Here is a 17,915-nt window from a genome sequence, read left to right as displayed (position 1 = left end):
GACAGTCATTGGATTAGGGCCATCCTAATCCAGTCTGACCTCTTCTTAACTTGATTACATTTACAAAGACCCCAGCTCCAAATAAGGTCACGGTCGTGGGTACTGAAAGCTAGGATTTCAACATACCTTTTTGTTGGGGGAACACAACTCAACCCACAACCATTCATGGGGTAATCTGTGGAGGTGATGTGACAGCCAGGGCACTATTGTCACCCAAAGGATACAGGCATTTGGGACTGCTATTAAATCCACTGAAAGCCAGTCACTGCAGAAGAAGGCAAGCTGTAGGCCTGCTTTAGAGACCTCAGTTCCAGGACAGGGAAAGGGAGGTCTCACCAGGCACATAGTGGGCTGTCCTCAATCCTGCCTAAGTGAGAAAACAAAGCTGACTTAGTGGAAACCTATCCTTACAGTGGATAAGCAATTCAAATCAACTTTGTGTTCATGGCAGGTCAGCAATATCTTGAACACATGAATAGCACATATTTGATGAGAAGCTACAAATTGACAAGATAATGAAAGCCTAAAAGATTTCCTACTCTCTCACCATTAGCATTAGGCAGTGAAACTGGAGAGATAAAGACAAAGAAAATAACCTCTATTGTGCTACAGAACTCAAATTTAGTAAGATGGGTAATATACTCTATCAATCAATTATCAGGGATTAAGTGCCTAGTATTGCAACATTGACAAGAGAAAAATAAAAAGGCGCCATCCTGCAAAGAACCTACCCACCAGGTGAGGATTGAAAACACACATTAAAGACAAGGTATAGTTAACTGTTGAATTCTATAGTGTAGATAGAGTCAATAATACAGAAATCCAAAAATAGGAGAGATTAATGATTCCAGGATTACTCAAAATGGGCTTTCTGGAGTTTGATAAGTATTTCCTTGGGGCCTGTTCTGTGTACCACAGTCACTGAGCTGGGCCCGAAGCCTTCAACTTTCCCTCTATGAGATCATTAGCATCTGGGTTTTCCAGAGGAAGAAACCAAGGTCCACACACTTAAAGTGACCTGCCCAAGGTCAGATGGCTTGAAGGTTTCCAAGCTAGGAATTGAACCGAAGTCTTTTATCCTCAAGTCCATGGCTTTTTGTACAGTGCCTTGAAGGGTGAGTAGGGTTTGGATAGGCAAGGAAAAACAAGGAGAGTGTTTTATGTGTGGGAAATAGGATTAATATTTTATTATTACATTTAGCTAATTGGCTCCTGAGAGCCAGCCTATGTCCCCAGATGAGAGGCTGCTGTCAGTCCTCCAGCTCTTAAAATATCTGGGTCAGTGAGAAGAGGATCACAAGGTCTCCTTATGGTTATTTTTAACTTAAAAATAACCTTTAAAGAAAAGGAGAGGATAAAAATGAAAACATATCAGAAATTTTACAAGCTGAAGTCAAAAGGGAACTATTCAATGGGAACAGCTAGGTTACTGACCCTCACTTGGAAGCTGCAGCAAGGGGGTCCCCGGTGGACCACAGTGGTTCCTGACTCCATGAGAACTGAGAAAGGTGGCCTGAATCTACATCAGAAAGTGAGCCTAAGACGTGAGCAGAAACCAAAGACGGGAGACAAGGACGTGCGACTGCTACTTCCCCACACCTGCCTTCAAAAAGACATCGCCCTTGATCCTTTCTTCAGAGAAGTAATGGAGAAAGAAACTCAGTAGACCTGGTCCAGCTTCCGCCACTGGCGTTTGCATATTGCAGAACAAAAGGAAAGGAAGAGGAATCTTTCAATCACCTGCAATGTGAAATTGGCACCGACTGACATGCGAATGCTGTTCTCAAGAGGAAAAAAAACATCCTGAGTATCGCTTTACGTTTTTTTGAGACAAATGAGCAGTAATCCAAACCCCCTGCACAGCTTTCCCATCAACTCAAGATACCAGGAATGAAGAAACTGCAATTGCCAGAAAATATGTCTCCCAGGACCTCAAAAGGAGAGGTTCCTGCAAAGCGTTCCCACTGTGTCATGTGTCCAGAGCAGCAGATGAGAACAGCAAGATGGATGCTGTCCTACACTGGGTCCCCTGTCAGATATAGGTCCTGAGACTAAGGAACTTATTCCCTAGTTGCATCTCTAACCCAAGGCCATGATCATAGCAAATGTTCACTAAATTGTTGAATGTCGTTGAAGGCTAAGCCTACTATATACAAATGCAACAGACGACTATGCAAATCCATGGCTCTCTAAGGGCTGAACTGTGTGCTATGGGAATTCCTACGAGAGTGAGATCAATCCGAGCTGGTTTCACAGAGGAAATGAGCCTTCAGCGGGCCCTGAATGGATATAACTGGCACAGAAAAGGAATGACGGTGCTTGGGGCAGAGAAATTCACAATGCACACCCGGTTCCCGCATTCACAGAGCTCATTATCTAGCAATCCATCTCCTTAGAGTAGAAGGTACTAATGGGTCATGACAGAGGCTGACATTTATTTAGGGCCCATGAAGTGCCAGGCACTATGCTAAGTGCTTCACAAATATAACCTCATTTTGACCTCATTGCAACTCAAGGACAAGGGGGTTACTATTACCACCATTTTATGGACTAGAAGCAGAGCCCACAGCTAATTAGTGCCGAGGCCACAATGCAAATCGTTGGCTGCCTTGGCTAGTGGACCATTCTCCTTTCACTCTTCTCCGTGGGACATGAGGTCAGGGGAAGTTGTACGGTGGGGTGCTTGGAAGCCTGGCAAAGCCGTTCATATTTGCTATGGAGGAAATAAAAGGCTATTTGTCATCAGTCCTCTCTTCCTGCTGTTCCTGAATCTCCTCTGGTGAAGTTGGATTCCTTAGGGATACACGTCATATGCAGAGTGTGTCCAGGCAAGACACATTCTTTCCCTCCAGATCTCCATCGGCTTTCCAGAATAGCAAACTGCAGTGGCCATCTTGAAAGGAAATTTCAGTCATATTTTTGTCTCTCCCTTAAATCCCAAACCTATAGATGCCATTAAGAAACCAATCCCAGGGCGGCACCTGGGTGACTCAGTCGGTTAAGTGTCCAGCTTCGGCTCAGGTCACGATCTCTCAGTTCATGGGTTTGAGCCCTGCATCGGGCTCTGTGCTGACAGTTCAGAGCCTGGAGCCTGCTTCGGATTCTGTGTCTCCCTCTCTTTCTGCTCTCTTCCGCTCGTGCTCTGTCTCTGTCTCTCTCTCAAAAATAAATAAACATTAAAAAAAAAAAAGAAGAAACCAATCCCCGTGGTTTTTCCTCCTCCAGCCCTGTACCCCCCTTTTTTAGTTTTCCTAAGATCTGTGAGAACACTTGAAGTTGCCCAGAGACCAGAATACCCCAGTTTTTGGGTGGCATCTCACCACCCAAAACATCCAAAGAAGAGAGATGCTTTCAAAGTTCTTATCTTTTTAAATAATGTTTGTTTGTTTGAGAGAGAGAGAGCGTGTTTGCGTGTGTGAGCAGGAGAGGGGAAGAGAAAGAATCCCAAGCAGCCTCCACATTCAGTGTGGAGCCCAACTCAGGGTGGATCCCATGACTGCAAGATCATGAGATCACAACCCGAGCTGATATCGAGAGTCAGATGCTAGGAGCACCTGAGTGGTTCAGTCAGTTAAGCATCTCTCTGCCCCTCCCCCCCTTCATTCTCTCTCTCTCTCTCTCTCTCTCTCTCAAAATAAATAAACATTAAAAAGAGACAAAGAGAGAGTCGGACACTTAACTGACTGACCCAGGCACCCCTCTCCTTACCTCCTCACCTTTATTTCTCTACCTTCGCAAGGAAGAACAAGGGATGAAGGAAGAGATGTCTGCATTCTCTCTACCTCCCTCCCTAGAGGACCAGGGAGTGTCCCTATCCTCAGTGTTCTCCTTCATTTCTGAGCTGGCAAATATTGCTCCCCAGCAAGGCCAGGATCAGGAAGGACAAGGTGAAGGTCAACCCACCTAAAGGAGATAGAATTGGAAATGCAACAATAAAAGTGGCAATTCTCATGCCCCTGCGGCTAATATGTTTACCAACTACAAAACACTGCCACAGACATCCCTTCAGTTGAATCTCTTACAATAGTGCAGCAGGTTTTAATGTTGATATTACCTTTTTTTCTTCTTTTTGCAGATGAGGAAATGGAGGTACATAAAAAAGAAGTGATTCCCGGGGCGCCTGGGTGGCTCAGTTGGTTAAGCGTCTGACTTCGGCTCGGGTCACAATCTTGCAGTTTGGGGGTTTGAGCCCTGCGAGCCCCGCGTCAGGCTCTGTGCTGACAGCTCAGAGCCTGGAGCCTGCTTCAGATTCTGTGTCTCTCCATCTCTCAGCCCCTCTCCTGCTCATGCTCTATGTCTCTCTGTCTCTTAATAATAAATAAACGTTAAATAAATAAATAAATAAATAAATAAATAAATAAATAAATAAAAATAAATAAAGTAAATAAAAAGAAGTGATTCCCGAGAGTCACTTGCAGCCAGGCCCTCTGAGCTCAAATTCTGTGCTCTGTCCTCTCTGGCACATCCACTCGGGAATCTTGATCTGGACAAGGATGCCAGATGGAAACAGGAAAGCTTCATGGCCACTCTCCATGGTGCCATAGTCCAAAATTGGGGAGACTTACCCAAACTGTTTTTAATTTCATTTTATAATCTATGAATCTATCTTCCAGAAATACATGTCTTTCTCTTATAATATTTGATTTTGGTCCTAGCAATCTTTGAGAGTAGTAAGTTCCATGTGCTTAGTATTCCTGTGTAAAGAAGTACTATTTTTACTTTGCCCTAAAGCTATTTCTTTAAAATGATAAAGTTGTCCCTAGTTCTTGTGCTCTGGGATTTAATACGTTCATATTTTTATCCTATGATTTTCATTATTTTACAAATTTCAATCATATTCCCCTCTCAGCCTGTGTCTTTCCAGAACGAAGAGCCCCAATTCTTTCATCATCCCTCACAAAAGAACCCCCTCTGCCCTCTGGATCAATTTAGGTGTCCTTCTTTAGACCTTGTCTGGTTCTGTATGTCTTTGAGGTACGTCGGATCATGGGGCTCCCATCGCTTTGTCCATTATTCCGTATAAAAGAGCACAATGACTTCAGCTACAATAGAGTGTAGAAATACTTGAGAGACACTTTTAAAAATCAAACAATTCCTTTGCTCCATATCAGCCCAGCAGATGCCAAAAAAATACACATTTTTGCTCCACTCTGAAATGAACTTGAACACACTGGTGCTAGACGACCTCATAATCTATTACGAAAATGACAATTAGAAAGTGCTTTCACACATTATCATACATTATCTCATTTGACCCTCACAGGAACCACGCAAGGTAGAAAAAAACATATTATGATCTTCATTGTTTTACCTGAGAAAATTAAAAAGAGGAGTCTAGCCCAAGGCCGAACAGCTGGACTTAAGAGCCCCAGTCGCTGGTCCTCTACTGAGAGAATGGCGCTTTATTCCCTGTGCAATACAGCCTTCCTGATAACCTCTTGTGGTTCATGTGAAATCACCAAACTATCCCTGGCCAAGTCTCTCTGAGTGGTCCACAGAGCAGTCACGATATTCTACAGTCCTACGGAGAGGAAAGATGTTTACAGTCAGTCTAGACCCTCTTCCCTTCTCTCTCCGTGCTGTCTCTACAATCTCATCACAGGTACCAATGGTACCTCCAAGAAATGACGCCCAAATTCGTATCTCTAGGCCACACCTCTCTTCTGAGCATGAGACAGGTACAGAAAACTGCACAGCTCACATCTCCTGGATGTCTCAATATATGCACAACCTCACCTTCTAACCCCATCATATCCCCTGCCACTGCCACAACTCGGTTCTCTTCTGATGTTCCTCCTCTCAAATACCTATCCAGGAAGCTAGGAGACATCTTGACATTTCCCTCCCTCCCCCTCCACCAACCCTGCCTGTTCTTTTGCTTTTACCTCCCGCAGAGCTCTCTGTCCTGTCGATTTCTCTCCCTTCCCGTCATCACCACCTTAGTCCCGGATACCCTCCTCTCCCATTGGGATTTTCATGGACTCCTCGTTGTTCTGTTCATCTCTAAAACTTTCTCCCCACTATAGCTAGGAGGATTCTTCCAAAAATGCTGTGCTGCTCATGCCGCCCCCACCCCACCCCTCCCTAGAGCACCTCATGGCATCCCATCCTTTTAAGGTAAGGGCACAAACCATACCTGGCCCACAGGTCCCCGCCTAATCTGGGCCTGTCTGCAGCCTCATGTTACAATACCTGCCTCCATTGCTCCCCCGCCAGCCCTACTCCTCTTCTCTCAGCCCCTCTCACTCACAGACTTTCATTTGCCATGGGGCCCTAGAACATTCCTCCCTTCCTTCCCTATTTAAATTCCTAGAATTCAATGTTCCAGAAGCCTCCGTCTTCAGCGTTTCAAGGATCTCTCCTCAGGGAAACCTTTCCTGACCTGCCTGAGTTAGATCCCCCCATTATACTTTATGTGACACTAATTTGGCATGGTTTTGTGGTTTTAATTCACGTCCATCTCCCCCGCTAAATTTGTAAACTTCTGCCCACCATGGTGTACATTCCCTGTGCTGTGCTGAGCTTGTCACACAGAGGCACAGCCACGTGTATCACATCAAGATGAATAAATGAATAAGCCCACTAATCCTAGCCACTGGACCACCAGGGAGCGGTGCAGAATAAGCCCACTAATAAGGAAGTGGTTGCATATGATATATATCCTCATTTTGGAGCACTAAACAGCTGTTAAAAAAAAAAGATGAAAAAAAAAAAGAACGAGATGTCTATTTTACTAATATGGAATGATGTCTATGACATACTGATTAAAAACAGTACAATACAGAACAGTGTGCATACTATGATCAATTAATTAGTTTATATATTTTGACAGAGAGCGCACGCGTGTGCATGAGCGGGGTGGGGGTGGCAGAGAGAGGGAGGGAGGGAGAGAATCCCAGGCAGGCCCCACACTCCAGCACAGAGCCCGTTGTGGGGCTCAAACTTACAAACTGGGAGATCATGGCCTGAGCTGAAACCAAGAGTCGGACACTTGACCGACTGAGCCACCCAGGTGCCCTGATGATTGGTTATTTTTAAAAACTATGTATGTCTTTATTTAAAAACAAAAACAAAAACAAAACCTCTGTGTGTATGCATCGTGTGTACGTGTTTAAAGGATCTACCAAAGCAGCACCAAACTGCTTACTGTGGTTTCCCTGGAGAAAGGGAGTAAGACAGGCAGGTTACATGGGGCACCTGGGTGGCTCAGTTGGTTGAGCATCTGACTTCAGCTCAGGTCATGATCTCACAGTTCCTGACTTTAAGCCCCGCATCGGGCTCTGGGCTGACAGCTCAGAGCCTGGAGCCTGCTTCGGATTCTGTGTCTGCCTCTCTCTCTGCCCCTCCCCTGCTCACACTCTGTCTCTGTCTCTCTCTCTCTCTCTCAAAAATAAATAAGCATTAAAAAAAAAAAAAAGGCAGGCAGGTTAGAGAAAAATAGGATAACAACTTCTACTCATAAACTTTTTGCTGCTTTGATTTTTTTCAATGATTGTTTTGTGATTTTAACAACACCGTTTTTAAAATAACGAGGCAATTCACTGAAGTTTAAGAAACTATTTCTACATACAGCAAAAAATTTTTAAAAATAATAATCACTCTGTATAGGATTTCTCAACAATAGCAAAGTTCCAGAAGTCGGCATCCTTCCACCTCAGGGCTTCCATCTAGCAATAAGCTGTGACAAAGAAGCCAGGGGAAGAGAACAGTTAGACATGCCAGCATTTGTTTCATTTGGGCCTTCCCTTCCCATGACTTTTATAAACAATAACTATTTTGAAAACTCACTGCTCTTTGATTCACTTACAAAATCCGAGAAGAAAAATGAAGTGGAAGAAATAATAGTGCAAATTTTTCTTCCTTTATTTAATTTTGTTGTTGTTGTTGAACACAAGCGATGACGTGAGGACACCTTTATTTCTCTTCGCTTGCTACGTAACAAATCTTTCGCAGTCTTTGCCACAGCTGCAGAGGAAGGAGCAGGGACAAATATCCTGACGATGTAGAGACAAGGTCATCCCTTAGTTAATACCTCACTTGAGTTGTTCAGAGAAGTGTGTGCAGGTGGACAGACCCACAGCTGGTGAAAAAGAAGAGGTAGGTGTGTGGCAGAGATTTCTCCGGCAGCCAGCCGGCGGGGAAGAGCTGGGGAAAATCTTGAATATCGAATAAATACGGTCACTTGGAGCTGCATTGATTCTTTTTTCAGGCTAATGGTTCAGACACTGGGATGGCCAAACAGTGACTAAAATATGAGTCAAATGCTTTCAAATCAAATCATCCCAAAGAAGCAGGAACACGGCGAGCAGGGAGCAGGTCATTAGGGCTTCTAACCAATACTTGTTCAATCTGAAGAAACTCGCTCTCTTTAACGACTGCCTCTTTCAATCTAAGTCATTTTGACGTTAGTGAGCTGAGGGCAATTGATCTTTATTACTGGTGACACCTACTGATCAGCTCTGAACAGAAGGAAAGGTAGCTCCCCACTGGGCTTGCACACTTTTCCCAACCCTGATCTTTCGTGCTTCTCTCTGCCAAGCTAGTCTTTGATTATCCCAAAGGGTGACAGGAAATTTTTTTAATTAGCCTCAAAGTTGGTGTCTTGATATTTTTGAAGACCAACTGTCATTTAAATACAAACTAGCTCAGGTTAAGAGGAAGTAAGGTTGGGAGCGCCTGGGTGGCTCAGTCAGTTGAGCGCCTGACTTGGGCTCAGGTTGTGATCTCTCGGTTTTGTGGGTTCTAGCCCCACATCGGGCTCGATGCTGTCAGCACAGAGCCTGCTTCAGATCCTCTGTCCTGCCCCCCCCCACACACACACACACCCCTCCCCTGCTTGCAGGAAGAGGTGCAGCGTGGGCTCTGGCCCTCACAGAAGCACCACAAGGTCCCACAACAGACACAGGGGTGGCTTCCCTGACACCCGCCCCCCCACCTTCTGCTACTTTCTCGGTTTCCAATTCTTTCCCCAAATGTTCACTCCCGATTTTACAATTCAGTCCTTCCAAGAGCTCTTTTGGTGAGGAGATCCTGAGAAGATAGGTGTTTCCAAATGGCCTGAAGGACTTATCAGAAAACAAAGCAGCATTTATTGGAACAAATAAAAGTACTTATTCTCCTCAAGAATGAGTAAAAGTACCCCCATCCCTGTGGTGTCAGGCGTCTGTTTTACCCCCACCCCACCACTCACTTTTTTGGGAATTATCACTCATAGAGTGGGATGAGTAGAGAACAACAAACAAATGTAGAGGACCTCACCCCGCAGACCGGCCATGGGCAGAGACTGGAGCTCACATCAACCTAAGCTGGGCACTCAACTCACACTCTGCTCTCTTCTCTGCATGGATTCACTTAGATGTGAGGTAATATGTTGTGGGGCTTTTTGTGGTTTGTTTTTTTTTTTTTTACATTTTTTGTTGTAGTAAAACATACGTAACATAAAATTCATCATTGTAACCATTTTTACATGTACAGTTCGGTGACATTATATTCTTTATTGTTGGGCAACCATCACCACTATCTATCCCTCAAACGTTTTCATCTTCCCAAACTGAAACTCTGTACTCACTAAACAATAACCCCCCCAGTCTGTCCTCCCCCCAGCCCCTGGCAACCACCATTCTACTTCCTATCTCTATGAATTTGACTACCCTCGATACTTCCTAGGAGTGAAATCACACCATGTTTGTCCTCTTGTGACTGGCTTATGTCACTTAGCATAACGTCTTCAAGGTTCATCATGTGGCAGCATGGGTCGGAATTTCATTCCTTTTTAAGGCTGGATAATATTCCTGTTGTGTGTATACACCACATTTTTTCTACCCATTCATCTGTTGATGGACATTTGGTTTGTTTCCAGGCTGGCACATTCTTAACTTACTCCCACAATTTAAGACTTGTAGACAATTTAAAATCAATTCCATGTATGGTGTATTTACTACTCATTGTGATAGGAATTGTGGGAGGTACAAAGGTGAATCAGACATGGTACCCGCTTTCAAAAAACTTATGCTACCTTGGGAAAGGAGGAAAGAAAGAAGTAAAAGTAACCAGCATTTGCTAATAGCTCACCACGCACTGGATAATTTGCCCAATTGCTGCATGTGTTGCCCACGACAACGTTGTGAGGTAGATATTGTAATATGAGAAAATGGAGGCTCACAGACCTTAAGTAACCACCTCCGAAGTGGTAAGACCAGGATGTGAACCCACATCTTAGATTCAGAATCCTGTGTTCATTCTACTAGACATGCTGCTCCCTCTGGTGCCAGGCAGAATGTAACAAATCCCAGGGAAAAAGCTACAGGAAGGTAGAAGGGAAGAAATGACCAGCCTCCTGAGGGGGCAGGCTCATGGCAGAGGTCGGTCTTGGAAGTCAGAAAGGTTCGTGTTTGACAGGGACAAAGGAGCAGAGGAAACTGCTTGAGCAGAGTAAAGGGGGGTTGGCAGGAAATCTAAGTACACATGGAGGGACCGGAGGCATTGTGTAACTTGAGGCTGCAGAGCGTGGCAAGGTCATGGACACAAAGAAATGCTAGCTTGAGGAGTCTGGACTCCACCATGTAGACCAAGGGGAGCCATTGCAGGTTTTCTGAGAAGAGACACAGTCACAGCTGTACTTTAGGAAGGTCACCATGGCAACAATGTATAACAAGGACGGAGGGGTGGGGGACGTTTAAAGGTTGGAAAGCCAGTCAGAAAGTTACTGGAATTAGCAGATGAAACATAATTGGTTGGAATGAAAAAGAGGATACGGAGGTGAGAGATATCTTGAGAGGTGGGGATGACAGAACCCGGCCACTGAGGCATTGTGAACAGAACGGCCATACATCCTGCTTTGCCTGGGACACCTTGCTTGCCTGGTGTAATTACTAACAGCCTCCTTTCCCTCTCAAATACGGACAAACTAGGACTATACAGTATGTGTCACACTATTTACTAGAAATAAGAAAACAGAATCGAAGATGCCTCTAAAAGATTCTGAACCTGGATTAATCAGGAAAGCCGTCACACCTTTGGAAACACTGGAGGTAAAGGAGGTTTTTTGGAAAGATGAGGAGCTTAGATTTGGACATGCTGAATTTGCTGCTGAGGTGAGGGTTTATTTCAGGGAGATAAGCACCTTGCCCGTGGATTTGCGCTGTATCACATGAAGGAAGGCATCGTTGACCTAAAAAAATTCAAAAATATATGGTCACGGTTGCATATTTCAATAAGCATTCTCTGGTAGGCCGAGTCTTAAAATAGCTAAAATATTAAGACGTGTCTCCAATGAACTGTATACAACTAACTATGCAATACTAGCTGAACAATCACCATAAACTCAAAGGAAAATAATAATATTTAAGAATAACCCAGCTTCAGAATTTTTCTGTCCAAACTAACAATTTTCAACGTCGTCAGATAAGTGACAGCAGGTAAAAAGTCCTCAGGCCACTCTATACTCTATTGTAATATTTCTGTGTGTTCTAGCTCTTGAAAGAATGCAGCCACTGCCAGAAGAATCAATAGTTTAATATTTTACAATTTTTATCTTATTAAAATTGTCCTGTTTCCAGTGTAACCAAAATTGCAATCTATCTCAAATCCTATTTTTTTTTTAGAAGTACAAGGCTATAAAACATAAATTAAAAATCAGCCACAGTAATAAAAACAGTGCGATACTGGCGAGAGAATAAGTGCATCAACGGAACACACGAGAGCCCAAAACAGGCCCACATGAAGACGGTCAACTGAGCCTTAACAAAGGAGCAAAGCAAACTCAGTGCAGAGGGGACGGTCGTTTCAAGAAATGGCACGAGCAGGATGCCTGGGTGGCTCCGTCAGTTAAGCGTCCGCCTTTGGCTCAGGTCATGATCTCGCGGTCCGTGGGATGAAGCCCCGCGTCGGGCTCTGTGCTGACAGTGTGGAGCCTGCTTGGGATTTCCCTTCACTCTCCCTCTGCTACCCTCCCTCATGCTTGCTCTGTCTCTCTCTTCTTCTCCCTCTCAAAAATAAATAAACATTTAAAAAAATTAAGAAGAAGAAATGAGCTATCAAGCCACGAAAAGACATGAGAGAACATTAAACGCATATTGGGTTTTTTAAAAAAATTTTTTTTTAATGTTTATTTATTTTTGAGAGAGAGAGAGAGAGAGAGAGAGAGTGTGAGCAGGGGTGGGGAGGGGCAGTGAGAGAGGAAGACACAGAACTCGAAGCAGGCTCCAGGCTCTGAGTTGTCAGCACAGAGCCAGACGCAGGGCTCGAACTCACGCACTGTGAGACCATGACCTGAACCAGAGTAGGATGCTTAACTGACTGAGTCACCCAGGCGCCCCTCAATGCATATTGTTAAGTAAGAGAAGCCAGTCTCAAAAGTCTGCATACTATACGATCCCAACCACATGACATTCTGTAAAAGCTAAAACTGTAGAGACAGTAAGAAGATCCGTGGCTGTCAGGGGTTGGGGTTGGGAGCAGGGGTGAATACATGGAGCCCAGGGGATTCTTTAGAGCAGTGAAGCTGTTCTGTATGATACTGTAATGATGGATACATGACAGTATACATTCGTTTTGGTAAAACGTATAGACCTGTACAGCACAAGAGTGATCCCTAATGTAAACCATGGACTTCAGTTAATAATAATGTATCAACATCGGCTTATCACTTGTAGCAAATGTACCACACCAATGCAATATGTTAATACTAGTGGAAACTGGGTGGTGGGAGAAGGAATATATGTGAATGCTACACACTTTCTGTGGAATTTTTCTGTAAACCTAAAACTGCTAAAAAAGTAAGTAAAGTCTACTGATTTTTAATAAAATAAATAACAAATGCACAAAATTAAAATTGAAAAAAGCAAACAGTAGAAGATAATAGAAGTGTCATTATTTGCATAGAATGTAATAATCTACATAGAAAAGCTAATCAAAGCAACAGATAAGCAAATGAGAAAGGCCAGCATATTGTGAGATAGAGATCAGCTAACAAAAATTACTGACATCTATATAAAAAATAATCAAGTAGGAAATATAACAGAAATAAAACAGTGTTCTCAAAGGCAACAAAAGCAGTAAAGTACTTATAATTAACATAATTAAGAACGACCCACAGACTGTATGGAGAAAAACTTTGAAATCTATTTACAAACATGAAACATCTGAATAAATGGCAATATATCCCTCTTCACAAATGAGACAACATTGTAAAAACATCAGTACCTCCCCCAAATTAATCTATAATGTCGATGCAACTCCAATGTCAGTCAGATATTTTTCAGGAACTAAACAAGTCTATTCCAAAATTTACCTAAAAGGATAAAGATTCACGAAGAATCTTTAGGAGTTTAAGAAAGAACAAAGGTTGGAATAGTGGCCCTTCAGATAGGAAAACATACTTCACAACTATAAAGACAACAACAGTATGATACTGTTATAGGAACAGATATCTGAACCAAGGGAATAGAAGAGAAAACAGAGTATATCTGGGAACTTGAAATAAGATGAAGGTAGCAACATAAATCAATGGAGAAACAATGAACTATTTGGCCTGGGAAAACTAGGTCACTGTAAGTAGAAAAATAAAAATTGCTTACCTAACGTATACCCAATACAGAGGTGACTTCAGATGGATTAAAAGCATGAAATAGTGTGAAATAAAAGTACAAAGTTAGTAGAGAAAAATAGAGAAGATCACTGTGACCCAGATATAACAAAGGACTTTTTAAATATGTCCCAAATAGCACTAACCCACAAGGCAAAATATTGATGTTTGATTACATTAAATCTAGACAAAGATGACAGAGCAATGACAAATTTGGAGAGACAGACTTCTGCAAAGTCTCAAATTAGCATCTAGAACCTTGCTACTCACAGGGTGGTTCAAGGACCTGAGGCTTCTGTATCATCTGGGAGCTTATTAGAAATGCACCATCTTGAGCCCTTTCCTACCTTGACTGAATCATAATCTGCATCTTAACAAGATCCCCAGGTGATTCATACCCACATTAAAATTTGAGAACTGCAGATTACACAAGGAAATTTTGCAAATTAGTAAGAAAGAGACAGGAAGCCCTGCAGAAAATCTCATGAAGGGCTTAAAATGCTATTCAAAGAAGTGGAAACCTGAATGTTTACCAAATCTATAAAGAGATGCTTACATTGATTAGAAATCAGGGAGATGCAAATTAAAATAATAAGATGCCACTTTACACCCGTCAGTTTGGCAAAAATCAGAAAGTAGGACAATGCTACATATCAATGGGCTGGCGAAAGAAGAATCCGCGTGCACTGCTGGTGAGAGCGTGAACCAGTTGAGTCATCCTGGAGAGTGGTTTGCTGTCATACATCCTATGACCCAACAACCCTACTCCTGGGAAAATGCTCCCAAAGCAACATTGCACAGTCCCGACTGTGAGACCGTGTGACTGTGTATTATAGTGCTGATTATGGTGGCAGGGAATCAGGTCAAGGCCAGAGTGCATCACTAGGAAGCCGGTCTGTAAACTATGGCAGGTGCACACCGCTCTCTTCTAGGCAGCAGTGAGAAGCAATGAACCGGGTACAGCACCAGCAACATCGGTGGCACTTAAAAAGACAGCACTGAGTGAAAAATGGAGAAACGGAACAAGGTCTACCGCACAACCTTATGCTGTTAGGTATTTGTGTCACTTGAAAATCAACTAACACACAAAAAATTGTATGTTTTACAAGGAAATATAATCCAAGCATACGTATCAAACACATTATAGAGACTGACTCTGAGGAGGGAAACAAGAATAGAGAACAGTAGTGGGCAACGAGAATAAAGGGAATAAGTAAATACAGATATCCAGAAATACACAGACCTAAAAGCAGAAGACGGCCCAACAATGAAAATGTGCTTTGATTTTTGGGATGAGCACTGGGTGTTGTATGTAAGCCAATTCGACAATAAATCATATTCATTAAAAAAATAAATGTAAAAAAAAATAAAAATAGTAATAAAAAGAAGCTGGGCTTTGAAATGAGGAATATGAATATAGCCAACCTTCCCACGGAAACTCTTCCCAAAAAGCATAGAAAAAATAAGCAGAAAAACAAATCGATCAATCAAACAAATCAATTCTCTGCAGCATGAAATCTCTGGTTTCAAAAACATCTGTCTTGCAGGGCTTTGTGCCTTACAGAGACCTTTCCAATCCACGTAAATTTAGACATACTCAAAGGAGGTAGAAAAGGTAGAAGAGGTCTAAGACATGTGTTTTGAAACATGCATCCCTGCCCTGTCGATCACTCAGAGGTACAGCTCCAGGCGACTTACAGCTGTATCTCACCGTCCGTTTGAAGCTGCATCTCACCGTCAGTTTGAAGCTGCCTGTTCCCGGAGATCTGTCTCAGCCCAAAGATAGGAAATACTCGGAAAGCAAGCACGATTCGAGATAGCGATACCTCTTTTACTGGCTTCCTAGAGAAATGAGGAATCTCCTACAGATTAATGTTGACATACAAAGAAAGTTATCCGTTTAAGTGCTAAAGCTTGTTTTTAATCACTTGGCTTATGTATGTATGTATAGAACTGTAGCACATATTTACCTAACTTCTTTAAAAGATAATATTGGTGGGAAACACAAACTTTTTGTTCCGTGATTTGGGGATCTCATAATTTTGAACATCTGTGATTTTCCCTTCTGTTTTTCTGGGCTTCTATGTCCATTTGCCACTTCTGCTGTGATTGTAGCTACTTCTAAGAATAATCCAACTCTGTCTCCTTTCTACCTTCTGGTTTCTATCCGGGCAACCAGTGGTGTTCCGGACTGGATGCTCAGAGTGTGATAAGGCTCTGAGTGAGAAACTAAGAGGGAAAGTGCATGGCATCAGACCAGACTCTTTTGATAGCTAATTCAGATGCCTGGGGACATTTTCCCTCTGTATTCTACAGGCTGCCCCCAGAGAGGGAGGCTGTTCCATACCGCTCCCTACATAGACACCCAGGCTGTTCCCAGAACCCTCCCTCGCACAGGGTGAAGCCATAATTAAATCTGTCTCTGGAGATATGCAACTCAGAATCATATGGGGGCAGGGTGAGGATATTGCTTTTGTCTTAGGTTCTGCTCTTAGAATTTTTAATTAGCTTATCAAGCACGAATAATCAAAATAAGCTATAGTTCCCTAAATATATCATGCTGATTCATACCTCCTTAGAAACCAGCTCTTTCCCCCTATTGTAACCCTGTCCTGAGATCTTCCCAACAAAACAAATGCCTAAAGTCTGTTTTTATTGACTGGCATACACACGGTACCCAGTGAATGCTAACGAAGAAAATAAACTCATGAGTGAATGACCATATCTAGGACTGAGTGGGATTGTTTTCAAAAGGTAAAAATGCTTAGTTAGTGATATGTCGTCAGAGTTGCATTATACTCCTCACGTCATTGCTCTAATACATGTTCATCTGAATCTTCTTTTAAAAGTCAGCCGATACATTTTACCAAAAAAGAGGTAGATGACAAATGAGCATGTGAAAACATACTCAAGATCAATAGAGCAATGCAAATGAAACCCACAGTCAGATACCACTATAAACCTACTGGGACAGCCACCATTAAAGAAAACAGGTGACAATACAAAGTTCTGGCAGATGGCAAACAACTAGACTCTCCCATATTGTTGGTGGGAATGCAAAAGAATACAACCATTCTCATAAACGGTTGGTCATTTATTAAAAGTTAAACATAGGGGAGCCTGGGTGGTGCAGTCAGTTAAGCATCTGACTTCGGTTCAGGTCAATGATCTCACGGTTCGTGAGTTAGAGCCCCGTGTTGGGCTCTGTGCTGACAGCTCAGAGCCTGGAGGTTGCTTCGGATTCTGTGTCCCCCTCTCTCTCTGCCCCACTCCTGGTTGCACTCTGTCTCTCTCTGTCTCTCAAAAATGAATGTTAAAAAAATTTTTTTTTAACTTAAAGAGTAATTTAATTTTTAAGAATATTCCACAGATATGGGGCACCTGGGTGGCTCAGTTGGTTAAGTGTAAAACTCTTGGTTTCAGCTCAGGTCATGATCTCACAGTTCATGAGTTTGAGCCCCACATCACACCGGCGGTGTGGAGCCTGCTCAGGATTCTTTCTCTCTCCTTTTCGCTCTGGCCCTCCACTGCTCATGCTCTCTCTCTCACTCTCTCCCTCTCTCTCTCTCTCTCTCAAAATTAACAAATAAAAAAAAGAGAATAGCCCACAGATAGGAGAGTCTGGGTGGCTCAGTCTGTTAAGCATCCAACTCTTGATCTCAGCTCAGGTCTTGATCTCAGGGTTGTGAGTTCAAGCCCCATGTTGGGATCTGTGCTGGGCATGAAAGTCTACCTTAAAATAAAAAAGAATATTCCACACATACACTCAGGAAACTTCAAGTAAACAATTTCTATCTATCAAATCTATTCATGTAGTAACCTCACCTGACCTTGGTATAATAATCAAGCTCAGATCTCTAGGATTTCAATATTGTCTAGTTGAGATGTGTGTGAGCTTCTCCCTACAGAACACAGACTTGGCACATCTAAATGAGGCCATCCTCTGAACAGATCACAGGACACATTCATGGCCCACCCATCACGGCACGGGTGCAACCCTTCAGCAAATAATACATTAAAATTCAAAATCTAAAGGCTGTTTCTCTAATCCTGCCCATGAAATGTCAACATATGTGTTACAGTTCATGGGACGTGAAAAAGCTCAACTCTAACCATTTTATGATGGCGAGGTATTTTGCCTTAAACAATATATTAAGAGTTTGCTATGTGCTTTTACACGTGTTATCTTATGTGATCTTCATAACCACCTTAGTATGCAGAGTATATTGCTGTCCCTATCACACATGAGGAAACTAAGGCACAGAGATGTGAGTAATTTGCCCATAGCCAGTTAAGAGGTAGGGCCAGGATCTGAACCCAGGTGGTCTAA

At 42.8% G+C, this 17,915-nt stretch overlaps 1 protein-coding gene across 5 annotated transcripts in view; it reads right to left on the bottom strand.

Moving 5' to 3' along the window:
* Positions 1 to 3,633: 3,633 nt before the first annotated feature.
* Positions 3,634 to 17,915, bottom strand: part of LOC106985104 (quinone oxidoreductase-like protein 2) — a 33,596-nt gene continuing 19,314 nt past the window's right edge. The window contains exons 10-12 of one of the 5 annotated variants that reach the window (XR_008293301.1): positions 11,123 to 11,170; positions 7,808 to 7,965; positions 3,634 to 5,521 (exon numbers count right to left, since the gene is read on the bottom strand). Coding sequence is in view for 3 of the 5 variants with exons in the window: in XM_027074291.2 (XP_026930092.2) it covers positions 7,915 to 7,965; positions 11,123 to 11,170 (99 nt within the window). In the remaining 2 variants the exon portion in view is untranslated. Of the gene's footprint in view, positions 5,522 to 7,455; positions 8,246 to 11,122; positions 11,171 to 17,915 lie in introns of those variants that run through there. The other 4 variants (XR_008293302.1, XM_027074292.2, XM_027074291.2 and 1 more) reach the window with 4 other exon arrangements.

The sequence above is a fragment of the Acinonyx jubatus genome, chromosome E4 (genome assembly GCF_027475565.1).
Source record: "Acinonyx jubatus isolate Ajub_Pintada_27869175 chromosome E4, VMU_Ajub_asm_v1.0, whole genome shotgun sequence".
NCBI lineage: Eukaryota > Metazoa > Chordata > Mammalia > Carnivora > Felidae > Acinonyx > Acinonyx jubatus.
This window is presented reverse-complemented; position numbering and strand designations above follow the sequence as displayed.